Source organism: Pteropus alecto, unplaced genomic scaffold (genome assembly GCF_000325575.1).
Source record: "Pteropus alecto unplaced genomic scaffold, ASM32557v1 scaffold135, whole genome shotgun sequence".
In the NCBI taxonomy this organism is placed as follows: domain Eukaryota; kingdom Metazoa; phylum Chordata; class Mammalia; order Chiroptera; family Pteropodidae; genus Pteropus; species Pteropus alecto.
In genome coordinates, this window is record NW_006438076.1 from 4,366,918 (window position 1) to 4,389,469 (window position 22,552).

At 39.6% G+C, this 22,552-nt stretch overlaps 1 protein-coding gene across 1 annotated transcript in view; it reads left to right on the plus strand.

Moving 5' to 3' along the window:
• Positions 1-53: 53 nt before the first annotated feature.
• The window catches only part of SIAE (sialic acid acetylesterase), a 32,864-nt gene continuing 10,365 nt past the window's right edge, over positions 54-22,552 (plus strand). Inside the window, exons 1-5 of the mRNA XM_006915220.3 lie at positions 54-165; positions 3,700-3,861; positions 9,833-10,008; positions 18,433-18,571; positions 21,913-22,090. Coding sequence (XP_006915282.1) covers positions 99-165; positions 3,700-3,861; positions 9,833-10,008; positions 18,433-18,571; positions 21,913-22,090 — 722 coding nt within the window. The 5' untranslated portion in view covers positions 54-98. The remainder of the gene's footprint in view (positions 166-3,699; positions 3,862-9,832; positions 10,009-18,432; positions 18,572-21,912; positions 22,091-22,552) is intronic.

Here is a 22,552-nt window from a genome sequence, read left to right on the forward strand (position 1 = left end):
CCCGCCCCGGCCCGCCCACGTCCCCGCCCCCACCAGGCCCCGCCCAGGCCTGGTGTTCGCGTCTGGAGGCCTGCGCTCGGAGACGGATCCTGGTTAACATGGTAGTGCCGGTGTTTGTATTGGGGCTGGTGCTGCCATTAATACAGCGGGCCCACACGAGTGCAGGTGAGGCGGCCCTGCTCGGCCCGACCCCTGTGCGGGCTCTGACATCCCGCGTGCTCGCAGGACCCCCACCGGCATCCCTCTCAAGGTCCTGGAAGGAGTCTCCGACCGAGGCCTGGGCTGCAGATTCTGCTGGCCTTGAGTCCCAGCCCTTCCGCTTCCTCCCTCGCGTCCACCGCTGTTAGGATACCGCGCTTTGGGCGGAGGGAGAGTTGGGTTTTTCTGAGTGGGGAGGCCCTCGGGGTCTTTGAATAACTGTAGGGGAGCTCCAAGAGGAGGAGCGAAGCCAGTTAGATATTTGGAAACAGTTAACTGAGTCATCCAAAACATTTCAGTACCGCCCCCTCAGTGGTACCCTAGAGTGGGTTTGCTTCAAGCAAGGAATTAAATTTTACTAGTTTAAGTGGTAATTGGGGCTAAGAAGTACAACCCCATCACTAGCTCAGAATATTTGAGGCTCAGCTTCGGTTTCTGGTGCAACTCATAGATATTGCTGGGATAATATGCGTGGCATTAGGGAGGAGGGTGACTCACTTTGACTATTGTCCAGGTGAGATCCTGTCATTTGAATATACCAGGCTGGACACTGGGTCATAACCATGGAGAAATCAGAAAATGGAATCTGCTAATGCAAAATTAAAGTGATAATGTTGGACCTATATATTTTTTCAAACACTCAAATGGTGAACCACGAAGATCCCTGTTAAGAAATGAAAGTTAAAGTGCAACAGCAGAGTGCAGAAAAATGACTTATGCTGTACCCGAGAACCCCAAAAGTACGCAGGCTTTTCAGGGTTTAACAAAAGTGTAAACAAATCTTTTTCTGACTCAGCTCCACATAGAGACCTTTGAGTCCAAGAGCAGAGTAGGGCTATTATTTTATTAGTTTTTCTGTTAAAGTCTGTCAGTATTTTATCTTTGCCTTTAGGTCATATTGTTACATCACCTTCATTAACACTGACTATATTTTTCATTGATTAAGATATAAATTTTCCTTCTTATTTAGTTGCATATCCTGGTATTTTTCCTTCAAATCACTCTTCGTGCTGTTGTTTATCATGTAATGTTTGAGATGTAGAGAGATATATGTAACGAAACAATAAAATGAACACCCATGGGTGCTGTGCTCAACTTAAGAACTAGAACATTGATAGTTTTATCAGGATTCCCTGGTGTTCCTCCCCAATGCACCAGTTCCTCACCAGATGTACCCACTGTCCTAATTTTGTCAATCTGCTTTTAATAATGGTCTCTTCCCCAGAATGCCAATTCCTATTTTTCTACTCCACCCAAATGAAGGAAAAATTGAAGAATTAAAAAAAAAATTTTTTTTCAAACATTAAGCATAAGTATCTTCCGTTTGACAAAAACAGTTACTAGTCCTGCCTCCTTTCTTGTTCCCTGCTTTGTCCATTGCTCCATTCCTTGGTAGTGTTCTGCTGTCTACTCAGCTTGGAATGTGAGCTTTATAAAGATAGGAAATACGACTTTTCTTTGGTTTCACCATGTTTTCAACTGTGATAGAGTGGAAATTGCAGTAACTTTGGAATAAAGAGGTTTGGTTTCCAGTCTTGTCATAAAACTACCTATGTGATTTGAGGTCAGTCAAAGAAATTTAATGCCTGCAGTGTGTTTAGCATTGTGCCTGCCACAAGTAAGCTCCCCAGTAGAATGTAAATTCCCTGCTGGCAAGGTTTGTCTGTTTTTGTTTGTTTGTTTTTCTTTCACTGTTATATCTTCAGTCCTCTAAATGGTGCCTTGCACATAGGCATCAATAAATATTTGTTGAATTAATTAATATTCAAGCTATATTTTAAAATTACCTAATTTACTCAGTCTGTTGACCAGTAAATAACCGTTATTATACCCCAGGGTGTAAAAGATACTTTCCACTTCTAAAATTTTTTAGCTTAGTATAAGCCATGTACAAATAGTCATGTCAGTAAATGTGCGTTGGAGAAAACAGACAGACTTGGAATGGTGTTTCCACCCGCCTCTGAGACAGTGGCTGCACACATCTAGAGCCCTCCACTTGCATGGGCTCATATGCCAGCGGCAGCCAATTTTCTTCGCTCCATTCCCCCACCCCCACCTTCTGTCTGCTTAGCTCTTAGGCCTTTGGTTTTCAGTTTTGTTCCTTAAGAAGCACCTACCCAAGACAAGGCTTCCCACACACATGCTTCTTCCTTTCTCTCTAGCAGGCTGCCAATGTGCTTTTGCAATTCCAGGTGTCTCTTAGAACCTTTTGCTCCTGGCAGCCGTGCATCTCCAGCCCAGTGGCCCTTTTGGATGAACTTTGATTGTCATGTAGTTTTCATGATGGGACTAACTCATAAGAGAGAGCTGAGGATGTTTAGGTACTAGGACTGTTATTTGAAGCACAGGACAAATAGGCCACTGAGTCTGTGTAGGTGGCCCATTAGCTGTGCTGCTCTGGTAAGTGTAGCCGAAGGGGCTGTCATCATTTGCAGCTTCCAGGGAGGAAAATGTCAGCCTCGTTAGGTCTGATTCTCTTTCCTGCCTATCATTTTTGTTTAAAACCCTTTTTAAAAAATCTTAATTTTGTTAATTATTTTCTTCTAGAGATTTTTGTCTTTTTTTTTTCAGACCAACTGGGATGTAACTTTTTTTTTCCCTTTTAAGTTTTGATGAGAAACTCACTGAGATAATTTGGATAGATGCTTGTTATTAATAAAATACTTCAATATAGGCTGGATGTTAAAAATAGGAATGATCTTGTTAAAGTGAGTTCTTATTCAGTCTTGTTAGTGACTCTAAAATAGAATCCACAGTTTCAAGTGCTCTTCCCCTTGTTCTTTTTGCATAATTTACCTCAAGAAATGGGTAAAATGGGGACAGAAGACCTTTGTTCAGACATTTTGACCTCTCACTGACGTTTTTTGCATCATAATTTATCTGAATTTACCTTAGAAGGAAGCAGACTTGTCACAGATATTCATAAATTCTTATTTAGAATTGTCAGTGGGTTGTCAAAAAAACAATAAGGGGAGTTATTTGAGGGAAATTCACACTGGTAAGATGGAAAGGGGTGAAAAAGATTAGGGGAGGGCTGTGTTGGGGAGAGGCAGGCTTCTTTATTCCCAGCTAGAGGAGTGGGCGTGGTTATGGAAAGTAGGGGAAGGAAGTGGTTTATTTTCCTCATAAACACCATCTGTGGGGGTGCTTAAAAGGAGCATTTTAATGATTTGGGGGGAGAGAGAGTCAAACATTAGGGCCACGCCTGAGAGCAAAGGAGATGAAGAGCTCTGAAGAGGAAGGTCTGTGGCACATTGCTTGCCCTAGGCTCTTTGCATTTTCCTTATTGGTCTTGTACTGTGATGCATATTGTTGGAAACTATTCTTGTTATGTTGCCTACCTAATTAGGAGGAGTAAAATATAGTTTCAGAAGAGTAAAAGGACGGGGTATATTTAAATACTTTTGTATGAAGACTGGATGGTGCTTGCTGTGTAACCAGATTCCATCAGTGACGAATCTTCCCGGTGATGCTCTTCTAAGTGTTCGTGAAATTTTTTAGGTGTTGGTTTTCAGTTTGCTTCATACATCGATAATTACATGGTGCTGCAGAAGGAGCCTGCAGGGGCAGTGATTTGGGGTTATGGCATATCTGGAGCCACAGTGACAGTGACTCTTTGCCAGGATCAGGAAATCATCATGAAGAAAGTGACCCATGTGAAAGGTAAGGCAACCCATCCTCTGTTCAGCTTTTGTCTTCTTCTGCCACCTGCTGGATTATCTAAAAATGAATGCTTATGCTCCAGTTCAGGTTATTCATCCATCCATCCATCCATCCATCCATCCATCCATCCATCCATCCATCCATAAAAATTATTTGACAATTTACTATGCGCTAGGCACTGAGGATGCAAAGGAAACTAAGACTGTGTCAAAGTACCTGTCCTCAAGGAGCTCATGGAATAATGGGAATAGACACTAAGTTATATATTGCAGCGTGATAACTGCTATGATGAAGGTGTATGTGGGGTGTCATGGGATACGGAAGAGAAACATCTACCTCAGATTGGATGGTAAGGGAAGGTTTGCACAGAAGGTGGCATTTGAACTGAATTATATATAAAAGAGAGACAGTGTGGAGGAGTGGATAAGAACCCAGGCTCTGGAATTCACTGTCTAGGTTCAGTTCCTGACTCTCTCACTTAATGGCTGTATAGCCTTGGACATGTTATTTATTATCTCTGTGTCCCTATTTATTTATTTGTAAAGTGAGTTAATAGTATTTGGGATTATTGTGGGGATTAAATGAATGAACACATATGAAGTACTCAGAACAGTGCCTGGCACACAACAAGTACTGAATAAATGTTTATTGTTGTTGTTGTTGTTGTTGTTATTGTTTTAGTCACTCAAATATCTATTGAGTGGCTACTGTGTACCAGCTACTGTGTTAGGTACTGATGATACAGTGATGAGCAAAACAGATGTGATCTCTTCCCTAATGAAGTTTGTAAGTTAAGAGAGGAGACAGAAAAATAATAAGCAATTACAGTTAATGGTGATAAATGCCACAGAGAGGAAGTACAGGGTGCTATGGGAGTGCTTAATTAGGAGTAATTAACGTGGTCTAAGTTTTATCTTGAAAGATGAATAGGGCTAACCAGGTAGAGGGAATAGCCTGGGGAAAGGCATGGAGGCACAAGTGAGCATGGGTCATTGGAGAAATGGCGAGTAGGTGGATTTGTCTGGAACACTGGGATATGTGACTGGTGGCTGGATGACAAGAAACAAGGTTGGAAAGGTAGGCTTGTCTGTCATTGCTAAGAAGTAAGTACTCTATTTTAGATCCGTGGATTCTAAGCAGCACAATAACACAATAAGATTTGTATTTTAAAAAGATTATTCTGGCGACACTGTGGAAGTTGCATTGGAGATTGATCAGACTAGAGGTCGTGGGACATGTTAGCAGGCTATTATGATATTCAGACAATAGACAGTGAAGGCTTGACCCAAGGTAGTCGCTTGACCCAAGGTAGAGGATGGTCAGGAAGGTGAGAATTAGCAGCCTTCATGAGCAGAGAGGCCCTACAAGGGAGCCTCAGTTTAGAATAGATAAAAATGATAGTGGTGGCAGAGGGGTGGGTAGATCTATTTGTTAGACTTTCTATATTTGCTTGATAGAGAACAAGGGTATTTTAGTTTGTATAGCTTCACAAACCTATTTCAGTGGGCATCTTGCTCTGTCCTGCCCATGAAGCAAAATGGATAAAGTGTTATTTGGAATAAGGAAGTCGGACATGTAGGAAATTTCATAGGGCAGGAAAGAAAATGTTTCTCAAAAGAGATACTGCAGCCTGTATTGAAGGGTTGATTTCTGTTTAAATATTAATGAGGACTCTGGGATTTTTCAGCTGGATGACCTCAGTTTGCCACTCTATCACAGTTAATATTTAACTTATTACCTGTAATCCCCTAGGTGCCCACAACAAAGTGGAATTAACAAAATAAAGGTTTTTGTCCAGCAGACTGACACATAAGCATTGGGAAAATTAAAACCTGAGGGATGATTGGGAATATGTTCAGGTGCTGGGCCTGTTCAAACCATGTTGTCAAATGATGCATGATGATTCAGACACAAGAAATAAAATGAGAGAATAACATATATCCTCTTACTGTGATACATGTGCGGCATGCACATGTGGGTGATAAAATGAGGGTGTGTCTGCCTGATTTTGTCATCATGATTGAGGTGAATAGATATATTTTTTCTAATTTAGAAAAATACAAAAAAGCCTAAACCTTTTAGAAAAATAAAAAGCTCCTGGTTGCAGTGTTAGTATGCATGCTAATTTTCTATGCTACATAATAAATTACCACAAACTTAGGTGCTTAAGACAACCCACTTTTCCGATCTCACAATTTCTGTAGATCTGAAGTCTGGCCATCATTTAGCTGGGTGCTCTTCTCAGGATCTCACAGGCTGAAGTCTAGGTGTGTCAGCCAGGCCATGTTCTCATCTGGAAAACTATCCTCTTCCAAGCTCCCTCAGGCTGCTGGCAGATTCATTTCCTTGTCCCTGTAGGATTCATGGCCGCATCTCTGCTGCTTCCAGCCTCTGACCTCTAGATGTTCTTTTAAGGGCTCCTTATTATGTCAGGCCCACTAAGGGTTATCTCCCTTTTTATTAACTTAAAGTCAACTGATTAGGGACTTTAATCACATCTGCAAAACCCCTTTATCTTTTCTATTAATGTAACCTAATCATGAGAATGACATTTCATCCCCTTTGGAATTTTCTGTTTCTTAGAAGCAAATCACAGATTCTACCTGCATTTGAGGGGAGGGGATTATACAAGGGCATGATTTATTGGGGGTCATCTTAGGGTGTGTCTGTCACAGCATGTTATAGTTTAAGTAACTATAAATAGTTTTACTAACAGAAAAGTACGCTTTTTTTTTTTTTCTAACATTTATATTTGGTGGTGGTGGAGATGGACTTTATACAGAATAAATGCAAGTTGGAAAGGAGCATTGGGCAGTAAAGTCACTTCCACAAACCACTGAACCAGTTTGCAGCCGGTGAAGTGCCAGGGTTCTATAGTGGAAGAAGTGACGAGAGTGGTTTCTTCTGGCTCTAGTTTTTCCTCTTGGGAAGGAAAAGGCCATGGGTAATTTTCCTTTTTCTGTTCTTGGCATCTGAGATTTGGCACAACAACCTGAAAAATAATTAACATCTGATGTGAATAGCAAAAAAGAAAAAAGAAAGCACTTTATGACTAACCATGTCTCTAGACAGATTATTTTAATTTTTTTTCCCTTTGTTCTTCCCATTTCGAGATGGAGTTGGTCAGGGAGACAGAGAGAAATGGGGGTAGAGAGTTCTTTACCTGTGCCCTTGGCTGGACTGTGAAGAGAAGAACAGTAAGAAATAGGCCACCAGGTATGGAAACACAAAGCCCTAGTCAGTTTTCAAGGCTTTCTTATCAGTATAACCCGGAGAGGGGCTGTTTCTGCCATTTACTTGATGGAGTGCCTGGCACGTGGTAAGCACTCTAAGTCGCGTGTAACGAAGGGAAGAGATGAATTTTCCTAGTTGAGAGAAGAAAGAATGTGATGAAGAAGAGATTTGAATATGATGAAAATCTACAGAAACCTGGGCCTGGATTGGGAAATTAACTTACAAAATAGCAAATGATGAGGGCTCAGAAGAAGGAACCAGAGCAACTGTTGCTCAGAAAGCCCACCAGGACCAGCAGGAAACCAGCTGGATGGTGAACTTCAACTCTTTGTGGTCGGTGACACAGTTTTATTATTTAGACTCAACCTAATGGGCTTGGTGGGTCAACACAGTTTCTAAAAACTAAAACTGTAACTGAATTTTGCCATCCTGTGGTGAGCTCCACTTCAACCAATCAGTACTAAACCGACAGGCCGAGGACTAATCAATTCTTGTGGAATGTGTTGACTTCTGCCTTTATAATACCACCTTTCCAGCTGGTCTAAGAAACAGTCTTTGCTCTCCTATGTATATACTTACATGGGAATAAATCCTCATTGTTTTAAATGAATTGTTTCTGAGTTAGTTTGACCATTAGTTACCTTCGTAGTGGATCTGATTTTTCCTGCCTTGCCTGGCAGTTAATTTCACTTAACGCTCATTACTTTCAAATGGGAGAGGGAAAAAGCTAGAAACTAAAAGAACTTGAGTACTAGAACAGAAGGAAGTTTTCCAGGGTCTTCAAGCGAGCCGAGGGGTTTCCCTGGGAGAACAGTTCTCGAGAATAAGGCTCAGGCCTTGATTTGTAGTTCTCTTCACTCCATGGAGGGAGCTCATCCTCTGACCATAATAAGGTAGTATTGTCATATTTTGCCCAGATGTCCATTTTCCCTTATTTGTCATTTTATCGCTGGGCAGCAAAACTTTCAGAAGCTCTGGTGAAGGCAGTTTTCTTCACCAGCCATATTGTCTGAATTGAGGCGTGGTGTAAATACCGAGTTAACAGCAGTGACAAGGAGTGGATTGCGTAGTCGTAAAAGGATAAAAAATAGTCGTGTCCTAGGTTTTCTGGAGGTTGATCTTATCATTATAAATGAGTAATGTTGGTGGCAGAAGGACAGAGCTCCAGTAAGATATGTCAGTGCAAGAAGCCTGGAAAGACCTTGGCAAGGCTGCATTTGGGACAGATTGGAGTGTCTGCCTGCTCAGAAGTGTGAACCATACGGAGCACATGCACCTGTGCGACACAATCTGTACTAGCTGCCCACTATTTTCAAAACAGTGATTTTTCTGCTTAGGTGAATTATATATTTGATATGTTGATGTCTAGCTATTAATGGTATAAAAACAATAGCGAACGTTTGGTCCTGGTCTTAATTGACCACTAAAGGCTGAGAGGAGCAAGCTCTATCAGTTGTGTTTTGAAAGGAGCAAACATGCCACCGATGCCTTGAGGGTTTTGGACATTTTCCCCCAAACTGAGCAATCCTTTATGGTTTGAGCTTTTACTGATCTACTGTCCTTTTGAGCATCCAAACTTCTATTGCTTCTGCTTAGCTTTTGCTGATTAGAAAGATCTTAGCACACCGTTTAACACAGTTGTCACTTGGATAGTATTTTTATCATTTTTTTTATAGACTGGTATAATAACTTTAGGACGCTTCATTTCCAGTTCTAACAATTCTTTCTCTTTGAGTTTGCATTGATCTGATGGACACAACTTAAAAATTAGTTCATATTCTTCAGCATTGTCCCAAGAATATTTATTTTTAAATGATCCCTTCTCTATTTTGTCTATAATTTTCTCATTCTCATTTTTTAAACTTCGTTCATGTTGTTTGGTTCTCCTAGGCATAATTTTGCCATTTTGAAGACATTTTCCTTAAGTTTCTGAATATGATGTTTGCAGAGGCGGTGGTGTGAGTGGGTGGAAGGAAGGTAGGAAAGTGGTGGTGAGGGGGGGAGTAGTTCCTAAGAAATATGCTATGAATTTCTGAAATAGGGTCTTGGATAGCTTTTCATTTCCTTAATTGAGTCTGAAAACCTTAAGTCTGGTAAATAACGCTATGAAAATAATTAACTGGGCAAGTCTAAATATCTTCTTCACAGAGAGATTAATTTATATGCCTCCCACGGTTTCTTTATGTGTCACTTTCTCCACTCACCTGTTTAATTGGTGATAGGAGAAGCCAGAATCACTGCTAGTATTAATCCTTGGTAGCAATGTGGGGAGAAGGTGAGGGGATTGATGACAAGAATGATACCATGAAATAAGGGGAAGTTTCAGATTATAAACGATTTTCTCTAACCTGTGCTCACATTTGGGGTACTGTGTAAATCTATTAGATTATGATTATGTTAATATTGACAGTTGGATAGTATAATAAGAATTTCTATTTTGTTTTTACTTAAACTTCCTTGAATTTTAATCTCTTCGTGTTTTTGTCCGCATTTAGGATTATAACTGGGTAATTTATTTTTCTTATAAATGCTTCAGTAAAATTAAAGAGGGATTGGCACAGATTAATGATAGAGATGCTGCTGCTTTTTTATTTAGCCAATTTTCATAACTTTGACTTCAGTTCATCACTGAAGCTGGGAATAGACACAGATGAGTATGATGCATGATGGGACTGGGCTTTCATTTCATTTTAGTTAATTAATTGATTAATTCCCTGAAGCCTTGTTATTATTTCAGCATACTCTAACAGCTGGATGGTGGTCCTGGATCCTATGAAGCCTGGTGGACCTTATGAAGTGATGGCACAACAGACATTTGGGAGAATGAACTTAACCCTGAGAGTTCATGATGTCTTATTTGGAGATGTCTGGCTTTGCAGTGGGCAAAGTAACATGCACATGACGGTTTTACAGGTAATTTGCAGAGTCTCATTGATAATAATAATGTTGATGATGAAGAAGAAGAGAAGGAGGAGGAAGGCACAAGGAAGAGAAGGAGATAGAAACCTTTTTTACCATGTGCCAAGATCTGTTCTAAGTGCTTTTCACATATTAGTTAATTTGATTTAACAACTTTATGAAGTATGTACTGTCACTCACATCTCACAGATTAGGAAACTGGCCCACTGAGGTTAAATAACTTGACTAAGGTCATAGTTAATAGTGGAGCCAGGATAGGAACTGGTAATGCGACTCCACAGCCTGCTTTCTTAATCACGGCGAATGTGCTGTTCGTGTGCCAGGCATTCTTTTCTCACCTTCCTGGGCTAAGCTAAAGGCAGAAGCGGGAGTGTATCCTATGGTAATGGAGATTTCATAACAAATTGAAGACAAAGTAGATAACTCTTCTTTTGGATTGGTCTTAGACGTTGAGCTTCAGGAGAGAGCCTAGGAAATCAAAGCAATTCAATTCTGTTTTAATGCTGAGCAGCTAATATTCTATATGTTTTTTGTTGTCTTGGAGATTGAAAAATTGAGACTGGGTGTTGACTTTGCATTTTACGAGGGTATGGCAAATCACTTGATATTTTTGAAATTTTGTTTTTAAAACACCCTTTTTAAAAAAAATAGTGTTTAAGTGAATATAATATTTTAACCATTGGTAAGTGTACAGGTCAGTGGCATTAAATATATTCATAATGCTTTGTGTACCCATCACCCTATCTATACTCAAAACTTTTCCATCATTCCCAGCATAAACGCTATAGCTGTTAAGCAGTAACATCCCCTTTTTTCTGTCCTCCAGCCTCTGGTAACCTCTCTGCTTTCTTTCTACTAATTTGCTCATTCTAGGTCCCTCATATAAGTGAAATCATATATGTCCTTTTGTGTCTGACTTACCTTATTAAGCATGATGTTTTCAAGCGTGTTGTAGCGCATAACAAAATTTTATTTCTTTTTATGGCTGAATTCTACTGTATATGCTACATTTTGTTTATCCATTCATCTGTTGATGGACATCTGGGTTATTTCTACCTCTTGGCTATTGTAAATAGTGCTGTTATGAACATTGGTATGCAGATCTGTTCTGGTCCCTGCTTTCAATTCTTTTGGATATATACCTATGAATGGAATTGCTGGGTCATCTGTTAGTTCAATGTTTAACTTTCCAGGAACCACCAAACCATTTTCCACAGTGGCTCTACACTTTTACATTCCAACCAGCAATATGCAAAGGTTCCAATTTCTCTACATCTTCACTAACGTATGTCACTTTCACTTTTTTAAAATTTTATTTTAGCCATATTAGTGTGTGTGAAGTGGTATCTCATTGTGGTTTTGATTTGCATTTCCCTAAAGACTAATGTTGAGTATTATTTCATATGCTTATTGGCCATTTGTAAAATTTCTTTGGAGAAATATCTATTCAAGTCCTTTGCCCGTTTTTGATTTGGGTTATTTGTTGTTAAATTGTAGGAATTCTTTACATATTTTAAGTACTAATCACTTGTCAGATATATGATTTGAAAATATTTTCTCCTATTCTGTAGGTTGTCATTTCACATTCTTGATGGTGTCTATTGATACACAAAAGTTTTTTATTTTGATGAAGTCCAATTGATGTATTTTGTCTTTTGTTGTCTGTGCTTTCGGTGTCATATTCATGAAATTGTTGCCGGATTTGGTGTCATGAAGATTTTTCCCAAAGCTTTATAGTTTTAGCTCTTAAGTTTAGGTCTTTGATCCTTTTGAGTCAATTTTGGTATATGGTGTAAGGTGAGGATCTAACTTCATTTTTTTGTAAGTGGATATCCCATTCTCCTAGCACTGTTTATTGAAAAGACTGTCCTTTCCCCATTGAGTGGTCTTGGCACGCTTTTTAGTAATCAGTAACTGTGTATATGAGGGTTTGTTTCTGGGCTTTCTATTTTATTCTGTTGGTTTATATGTCTCTCCTTATGCCAGTACCATACTGTTTTAATTACTATAGTTTTGTAGTAAGTTTCAAAATTGAGCGTGAGTCCTCCAGCTTCATTCTTCTTTTTCAAGATTGTTTTGGCTGACATCATGGCCCTTTGCAATTCCTTATGAATGCGAGGATATGCTTTTTCATTTTTGAAAAAAAGGCTGTTGAAATTTTAAAAGGTATTGTGTTTGAATCTGTAGATTGCTTTGGATAGTACTGACATTTGAATCCCTATTATGAACATGGGATGTCTTTCAATTAATTTAGATCTTTAATATTTTTCAGCAATATTTTATAGTTTTCCGGTGTACAAGTCTTTTACCTCCTTGGCTCAATTTATTTCCAAGTATTTAATTCTTTTAGATGCTATTATAAATGGGATTTCTTTCTTAATTTCCTCTTAGGATTGTACATCGCTGGTATAAAGAAACAAATAATTTTTGCATGTTGATCTTGTACCCTGAAACTTTGCTGAATTCATTTAATAGCTCTAGTAGCTTTGGGGGGGTTTCTTTGGGAATTTCCATGTATAGAAGCATATCATCTGTGGAAAGAGATAGTTTTACCATTTTTTTTTTCCAATCTGGATGCATATTATTTCTTTTTTCTTGTCTAATAGCTCCGGCTTGAACTTCCAGTACCGTGATGCATAGCAGTGGGGAGAGCAGATATCCTTGTGTGTTGTTCCTGGTCTCAAGGGGAAAGCTTTCAGTTTTTAACTGCTGAGGATGATGTTATCTGTGGGCTTTTCATAAATGCCTTTTATAATTGAGGAATTTTTCCTCTATTTCTAGTTGAGAGTTTTTATCATGAAAGTATATTGAATTTTGTTACATGTCTGAGGCTTAGTTTTTATGACACAGTGATTATATTTGACCTAACATATACAAGGCCATTATGGAAGAGCAAATTATTTTGTTTGTAAAAGGCCCCTATAAATTGAAAATTGCTGTCTAGATATAAGTCATTATTTTTTCAATATTTCATTATAAAAAATTTCAAACACACATAAAAGTTAAGAAACTTATAAACACCTATATACCCATCACCTAGATTGATAGTTGTTAATATTTTGCCACATTTGACTTAACTTTTTTTTTTGGGGGGGTGAACTATCTCAAGGTAAGCTGCAGACATCTTAATACTTCAATTAGATGTCATACATCAAATTGATATATAAATATTCATATACCAAATTAATACGTGTATATATATATTTTTACACAGAATAACTAATAGGCCAGTGATGACTTTTTTTTTTGCTCAACTTTTTCATTGCCTATGATTTTTTAGTTGTGTCCATTATTTTTTCTCTATTATAGTCATTACCTTTGAAAATTGACTGTTCTTAAATTTTGAGAACCTAGTATTTTTTTCTCCTTTATAATAAATATGGAAGGGCGTCACTGGACTCTTTTCTCCCTGCTGGAGTGTCGGGAGCAAGAGCACTCACTATGTATGCTCCTAAGTAGGGATGGGGCATATACAATACATGGAGAATCAGGCGGGACAGATCGGGAGAATGCTGACTTGCCGAAATCTTGGTCAGTGATGAAACTCACCTCGAAGTACTCCTGTCTCTATTGCTGTTAGAGGATAGATAGGGCCCCTCTTATAAGCTGTGAGTGAGGTCTCTTTAGCAAGCCTCTTAATAGTTTGGTATTTTAGCAAGGCAGCCATAGTAGAACAAAAGCCGTGGTGCTTTGTATAGCTCTAGCGCTCAAATTTCTTTCCAGGATAAACTCTACTTTCTAATTAACACAAAAACAGTCTAGAATAAAGAGAGTCGATTTCTAGATAAGGTATGATGGGGTTAGTACTTTGGGCCTCACAATCATCACTGCCGTGTTTGTTTAGTGGCAGCTATCTGATTTAAAAATAAAAGTAAGGTAGACCATTGTTTTTTCATTTAAATTAGGATCGGGGCTGCACAGTGTAATAGCTAGTTCATAGACATACTTAAACTCTATCAGCTTAAAATATTTCTGAAAGATCAGTAAATATTTTCAATCAGTATCAGAGTGCCAGAGAAATTAGCACGACATAAGCTCTTAGGCCCATTTGAAATTGGGATTGGTTTTCATTGCTTACCTGTATTTTCTGATTTTTTTTTATAGTGGGCATGAAATAACTATAATTTTTAAAAGAAAATTTTAAAAACAGGAAATTGGCATTGACTTAACTAATCTCTTAAGTAGCTATCAAAGGTCAGCTTAAAATAAAGTGGCATATAAAGTGGTAAGAATATAAATGAGTATCTTAGGAATTAATAATTTGCATTATGGATTGGCATTAATATATTCTGTGTACTTTGATTTGTTCTCTGGTTAACTGGTTAAGAACTTGAAAAGATTATTCTCCTCCCTAGCTCTTTCTCTATAATTCAATTTCTTCTCAAGTTGATTTTTATTTTCCTGTCTTTCTTTCATTATCTATTTCTCTGTCTTTGAGAAATACTTAAATTTGAGATTTAAAAATCTCTACAACTAGACCATAATCTCAATTTCTTTTTTAAAAAAATTTATGAAATTGAGTCTTTCACATACTTTATAGTTTCTTATTCTGCTTCTATTGCTTCTACCCCTTATAGTTTTTTCTAACTGATTACTAAATAATGCTGCTAAAAAGATTCTACTCTGAAGGTATCTACTTCATTTCAATATTAGTTTTCTAATTCAAAATCTAAATTCTTGCATTTATGGTTTCCTAACCAGTGTTTTATTTACTCTTGCTTCCTGCCCTATTTAATTATATGGAAACCTTTTGAATTTAAATGTTTATTAAAGTGAACTTTAACTGGGCTCCCTTTTAACATAAGCAAATGGAAGCAAAATTGAAGTTTTAGCTCTTGATAGAAAGCATGGTTTTGTATAGAAGTGGGATTGCTGTTAACTCATTAAGGAAAACAGTACTTTCCTAATGCTTTAATTGCACTTCTCTGTTTGCACAGAAAGGCATGGACCAGATCTATTTGTATTTACACAGTCAGGTTCTCAATAGCAATCTATGCCAGTGGATCTTATCCCATTTTCTGTCAAGCGAAAGCAGATTTTGATTGTTAAGAGTGAACACATTCTTTCTGCCTAGAATTTACTCTTTAGCATCTTCTGTATTAAACAAAGCTGCATGAGATATAGAGAAATAGAAAAAAGATTCCATCTGACACAGCCAAGTGTTAATTTTTTTATTTTTTGGTTCTAAATCATGCACTTAGTTTGTATGACAGCATTTTAAGTGCTGACTACTAAAAGCCAAGTTTTCTAGTTTCTTAACATTCTATAGAACTTTATTTTTGATCAGAGGGTGCTGTATGTGACTCCTCTGTTTTTCCTTTTGCTCCTTTTCCCCTAAAGACTTCCCCCACCACACATACACTCAGCTTCTCTTCCCCGCCCCCCCCGCATGTGACTTTTCTGAGGAGATAAGATTTCCACTATAACCTACCACTCTTCACATTCAAATGAAGGAAATGGCAGATTGTATGCCCATCTTGTCGTTAGGGTAAAGTGGAATTTTAAAATTGAGTGTTATTTATAACACTGAGTGAGATGTTTATAAATGGAGAAAAGTCTAAATGTTCATCTGTCGCCTCCTAAGACAGGGTAGGTCTTAAGAATTGGTTATTTCTAGTTAAGCTCAGAAGAAGATGGCCAGTGTTAGACAGGAAACCCATTTTTCAATATCTTGGCAATCTTCACATTCCTACTTTACAAGTAGAGATATTAAAATCCAGAAGAGAAGGTTTGGTAGTACAGTAAACGATTCATGGGAGTTATGGGTGGATGGCTTATTTATAGTTATCCCCTCAACTTTAAAACTGCTATATTATACTGTAATAGAAGGTAAAATAACTTACAGAATCCTAATTCTTTTAAGTTTTTCTATGTCCTTTAGTGTGCGTATGTGCATGTGCGCATGTACACACACACACACACACACACACACACACACACACACACATGCTCTCATACTCTCATACACAGGCCTTGCTCCCTGTGCAGACCCCATGCTAAGATTCTCTGAGGAAATAGATTCTTGACGTTTCTTCATTAATTTAAGAATGTGGTATAAAGGTTACAAAATGAACACCGGTGAGCAGCTGCTTTGATGGCGAACCGCGGGTCCCAAGGGAGGCAGCGGTGCTTCCTCTCAGCCACAGCAGCCTTAATGACTTCCAATACCTCGGTATTCATTTACATCCTCATTTAAATACTTGGTAGAAAAATAATTACACTGAGGTGTTTGATGAGATGAAATTTGATCTCAGCAGATGGAGTAAGCCTTCCCCTTTCATCAGCAGGGAAACCAAGTGTCATTTAAATGAAAATCTTCCTGAAATCTCTTTATTCCTAAGTTTGCTGCCAATATCCCCAAGGAATGCTTCCATCGGAAAGGCTTGGCGATACTGGTAAAAGGCTACTAATTTCAGAATTGTCGGGTTCAGCGAGAATTTTCTCCACCCCCATTTTTTGTTAACACTTTCTGTGGCTTTCAAGTTTTGACTTGAAATAATACTCAAATGTGAGTTTGAAAATGGAAGTTTTTCAGCCAATGTTTTTGGATCCAGTTCTGTAAGCCGTAACAATATAAAAGAACGCCAACCACCCCGACTCTGTTGGCCTTGCAGTACTCTACAGTGTTCGCGGCGGGTCTAAAAGACAAGTAGCGTGTTCACCCATGCTGCCGCCCCAAGCTGGCATCTCATGCGATGAGACACTTGAGTTCCCAGTCAGTACGGAAGCTAGTGTGGGTGGAGAGAATGGAAGCAGTTCCATCCACCGTTTCCATGGAAGCAACAGACGATCCTTAGCGCTTAGTGAAGAACTCAACTTCAGGGGAGGCAACTCTTTACAGGTACTTGGTGCTGAAAAATAATTTCCCTGCCAGAAAATACTGTGAGTGCATTAGCCTGTTCTTACTCTTTAATGTTTATTTTACATTAAACTTGCCAGGCAAGATCCTGAACAAACAGATCTGGATTTCCAGTGGAATTTTTTGAGACCGTATGTAATCTGTGCCCTGATAGTGGGAAGACAAGTAACCCTGACAGGCTAGAGCTGCTGCAGCCCAGGGAGCATTTCAGACTGTGGCTCCCATTGTGACCAAAAGAGCCAGTTATTTGCATCTGGCTATCTTATTGGCCACAGCAGGCTCGGTGGCAAGTCAAGAGGTGATTCAGGGGGCAGCCTGGTTTCAATGAAATGCTCTGTGGGGGCCTTCTGGCTGCTCCACCATTTCTCTTACACTGTGGGCTGGAGGGCCAGCTGTATTCTCTGTGGTGGGCGGGAGGGAAAGGGAGCCAGCTGCTCACTCTGCGGCTAGCCTCCAATGGAAGGTATCCAGCCTCCTGTGTATCTCGCCCAGCAGTCCTGCCTCAGCTGGAGCGCTTGTTCCCTGAGGCCAGTGATAACTGGTCTTCCTGATGCTCCTGTTAGCCCTTTGTTCTGAGAAAACCACAATAATCCAGGGAGATAGAGAGAAGACAAAACAAATAAAGTAAAAACAATATATTTGTGATATCTTCTTTTTAAAATAAAAAAGTAACTAAAAAATCAGAATTAAAGGAAGTGGAACTTATTTGTAAACTCATAGAGGAACGATGCTCAATAGGACCAACAGAGAATCTGCTTAGTAGAGTATATACATTCTTGTTCATCAAAACCCCAGGCCCTTCCTGTCATACTCTGGGAAATGGACAAGGGTTAATAAAGTGATTTGGGAAAAAGTGATATGTCTTTGAATAGATCCTTTTCTTTGTCTAGTTTCTTGAGGCTTTTCTCAGCAGCCACCCTAAATGCTGCCTTTCAAATTGCCATGTCTCCCAAGCTTTGCTTTGGTGATTTGCTGGGACCCAGGTGAGAACGTAAACATTTCGAGACTGATTTCAATATGTTTTAGTAGTTCCAAAGATCATGTTGCTTTTGAATACTCTTTTCCTATGTGGTATGGATTACACAGATCTAACCAACCCCCTCTCCACCGCCCCCGCCTACACTCACACATACACACACACGGCCTTTGGACTCCACTTTTAAAAGAAGTCAGTGCCATGGCTTTATATTATCAGATATTTTTTTCTGAATAGAAGTATTTTTGTTCCAAGATACCGCAGTGATCTGATTGAGAGTTGATCTTTAGCCGAAACCACCCCATAGCTCCTCTCATCTGATACATATTTGCAGCTTGAGATATCAGGTTCCATTGCATTACTGCCTTCTCTGAGGACATGGTTCATCACGGTCTCTGTTGGTCAAGGTGGATCAAGTTGACTCACACCAGCCCATCACTAGTTTTGGTTATCCATTTGATCTTGGCATGTTGAAACCTCAGGAGCTCAAAGGGTTGGTAGTGTTTAAAAGGCAGTAGGATAGGTAACTAACTACCTACCAGCCAGTTTGGTATAAGAAATGATATCCCTCTTTCTTTTCTAGATATTTAATGCTACAAGTGAGCTGTCTAACACCACTGCCTATCAGTCTGTCCGCATCCTCTCCGTGTCTCTCATCCAGGCAGAACAGGAGCTGGAGGACCTTGCTGGGGTTGACTTGAAGTGGTCTAAGCCCACCTCAGGTAAGTGACTGCTGGAGCATGTGCCATCTCTTATGTAGAGAATTAGTGCCTTAGGTGGAATCTGAAATCCTGAATTTGGTTCTTATCTATTAGAATTCAACTATCTTTTTTTCATATTTTATTGACTCTCCACCCCATTCCTGAAGGTAGCTATTCCATAAATTTATTCCCAGGACAACACCAGTTAGTCTTCCTCCTTGCTATGAGCAGACGACTCTTCTTTTGGCTTCACTAAATACATTGAAGCCATTCAGCGTGAACTCTGCCAGCATTTCTCTTCAACACCTCGATTCTCTGTTCTCTTGTTCTTTCTTCCGTTGTTCCCGTGTCTGAACACAACTGACTGGTGTCCTCTCATGGCTACCTCTGATGCAGGCTCTTACTTCCTCCAGGGCCTTCGTTTGTCCCTCAGGCTCTGTTCTTTCAACCCACCACCCATTCAACAGGAAATCTTTATTTCCTGCCTCTGCAGTGCAGCTCTGTGCTAGGCTCCAAGGAGATAGCACTGGACAAGACAGACACGGTCTCTACTCTCAGAGTTTAGCTTTTTTTTTTTTTTTTATTATAACGAAACAATGCAAAACTAAACATAACACCCTTCTCACAAGGCCTTAACTTTCCTCTTTGGTTGCTTAAACCTTTCTAGACCATCTTTCGTTTTCATTCTTTTCACTGCCTTTCTGTGTCTTCACTCTTTAACCCTTTATAATCTGTCTTCTGCTTCCATTTCAACAACTTGTTCACCTCAGGATGACTACTGTTGTTCTAATTTCACACTCTAGATGCCTCTGCAGCGTTCGACGCTGCCAACCAGCCCTTTTAGGAACCGCGCATTCTTCTTCGCTTGCGTGGTACTTCTTTTCCCTAGTCTCCTCTTCTGTCTGCCCCCTGCCCATGTCTTTGCTTTCTTCAGTCCCTTCCACCAAATGTGGTCCCTTGTGCTCTTTCTAGTCCCTTTTCATTTTGATCTGTACGTGCTTTACCTTGGTAACCCCAGTTGCTCCTACATTTTCAAATATGAATTCATTTAACAAATGTTTCAGTGCCTTCTATGTGCTAGGCACTGGTCTCAGTGCTAGGGGTATAGCAATGAATAAATCCAGCAAGAACACCTGATCTCATGGAGCTTGCAAGGGAATACAGAAAACGAATAATAAAATCATTAAGTTATATACGAAGTATCTGATACTCTTCAGTATCACCATATCTGAACTCTCCCTATAAGAACTTAGGAACTAAATTTATTTTGGAAAAATTTTTGGATGAATCTTTTGGTCTATGAACTCTCACTACATGTTATCTAAAACTCGGGAATCAATTAGATTTGGATAATGTGTTTATTTTTACCTTGCTATCAGCTCGCTTTCACTCTCTGAACTCAGAAACCAAATGAATTTGGGAGTATAAGGAATAGGTTAGATTGGTGATGAATGCTAATGAGACAAAATGAATAAAATATATGAGGCAAGGAGAGGGGGCACTAGGGACCCTTATGACAGGGATGGATAGTGGTTTCCAGCTTGGAGTGGCCATGGAGGTCCCAATGAGAAAGGCAACGTTTTAGTAAGAACCTGTAAGAGGTGAGGTAGTGCAGGTATGTGGGGAAGAACACAGTAGGCCAAGTCTCTCACAGTTCACAGGCAGTCTCTGCTGCCCCTTCTGTCGTCACATCTCTCTGCTTGCAGCCGGGAAGGTTCCCTGATTTTAAGGACTCATAATTAGATTGGGCCCACCTGGATAATTCAGGACCATCTCCTGTCTCAAGGTCCTCAACCCCAATCACATCTACAAAGTCCTTTTAGCCATGAAAGATAACATATTTACAGATTATAGATAGTAGGATGTGGACATCTCTGGAGAGCTGTTCTGCCTACACATCATCTCATTCTCAAGCATTTTCAAGTGGCTTTCCATCTTCTTTACTCCCTAGTGTGACTCTAGCCTCCCCTCCAGTCTTATCTTCCTTTTGTAACTTATGCTTCGGTCAAACATTTTCAAAATTTTTTCTATCCTCTGTGCCTTTTTATATATTGTTTCTTTTGCCTAGAATGCCAGCTCTGCTTATTAAACTCCTGTCTATCCTTCAAGGCCTCCCCTCCTCCCTTATCTTCCCTGTTACTTACCTTTTCTCTCTACCTGCCCATCAGTGAATCCAGCTTTATACCAGCCACCTATAGCCACTCAACAGCAGCCAGCGAGCATCTACTGGCTCTCTGTTAGGTTCCAGGCACTGAATAGGATGAAGTCCTTGCTTTGAAGTAGCTAATAGTGCAGTGGGTTAAGGGAAACATTATGTGTGGAGTATCATGGAAGCACTGGGGAGGAAGTCAGTATACATTAGGCTTTTTATGATCTGCCTTTCATCTAATATTCTTTTGCAGTTTCAACCCCTTAACACATGTTTTTACCTCTTGAGGCACTTAACCGTATTTTACCATATATTTCATTAAATATAAGACCTATGAGGAGAGGTTCCATATTTCTCCATATCTCTTTACTGTATCCCTACCATCTAGAAGTGCCTGGCTCCTAATAGGTGTTTAATCAATTTTAATTGATTTGAAATGGATTTGAAATCCCACTATTACACTATCAGCTTTTTGAGCGCCAGAACTGTCTTGAATCTGGATCAAGTGCCAAGCCAATGACTTATACATAGTAGTTCTTTAATAAATATTAAGCTGAATGATCCTATCAATTGTGTGTGTGCATGTTCCCCTCTTCATCAGCTTTCTTCTAATGTGGAAATTTCCTGTTCTGGTCTGGTGGTCTGTGTCAGTTACTGGGCTGAATGGACAGATGAGCTAGACTATACTGAAAATTTAAACATTGGTTCTCGTTTTTGTTCCTTTCCCTTTTGGCCAAACATCCTATCACTTATTTGTCCATGTTTTCATTAGCGCAGCTGTAAAAATGGATATAAAACTACGCAGAAAAAAAAACACATTTCTTCTCGACACGTTCCCTCCTTGCTTATTCCCTTCTGCAGAGCTAAGTGGGGATGAACGGGGATATAAGAGGAGAAGTGTAGGCGAGGTAGTATGGGGGCCCAGTGGCCTTTCTGCCCCTCCCCTGTTGAGGAGAACTTAACTATTCCTAGATTCTGAGGAACCTGTAAGTGGTGGGGGAGCAGGGGAGGAGCCCCACTTGCCTGACTAGGGAGCTTTGACTCTCTGCTAATGAGACAGTTGCTTCTCAATCTCATCCTACTTTTGGAGTCTTATAAAGGAACCGAAAGATGACCCACACCCATTCTTCTCACCTAAACCAATCTCGTACCTGTAGTTCGTATCCATCTACTTTTTCCCTGACTCTTTTTCTTCAACTGTTTCTCTAAACAGAAAACTTAGGCCAAGGAAAATTTGAGTACATGTCAGCGGTGTGCTGGCTCTTCGGGCGTTACCTCTATGACACTCTGCGGTATCCCATCGGGCTGATCTCCTCCTCGTGGGGTGGGACACCCATTGAAGCCTGGTCATCTGGAAGATCGCTGAAAGCCTGTGGGGTTCATAGGCAAGGGTAAGAAAGTATCCTCCAGTCCAAAAGAAAGCCTACCAGAACATTATATAAGGGAGAAGAGTCCTGGTCTCCTTTGGGGAGTCAACTATGTGTTGAATGTCTCAAAATGTATTAACTTATTCCAGGCATAGGTAAGGTATTATTTTTACTGTCGTCACCACCACAGTCATCTGAGAATATGTCATGAAGCAATTGCGATTCTTATTCTTAATAATAATAGTAGCTAATACTTACTGGAAGCTCTATGCTGGAAAATGTTTTAAGCAGTTTATATTAATTCATTTAGTACTCACAGCAACCTCTTGGAATGTAGATGCTCTTAACATATATACTGTGGCTAAAGATACTACGTCTAAGAGAGGTTTAGTAACTTGCCCATGGACACACTAGTAAGTGGCAAAGTCTGACTTTAATGCCTGTGTTCTTAACCACTGTGCTGTATTGCCTTTAAGAATAAACAGT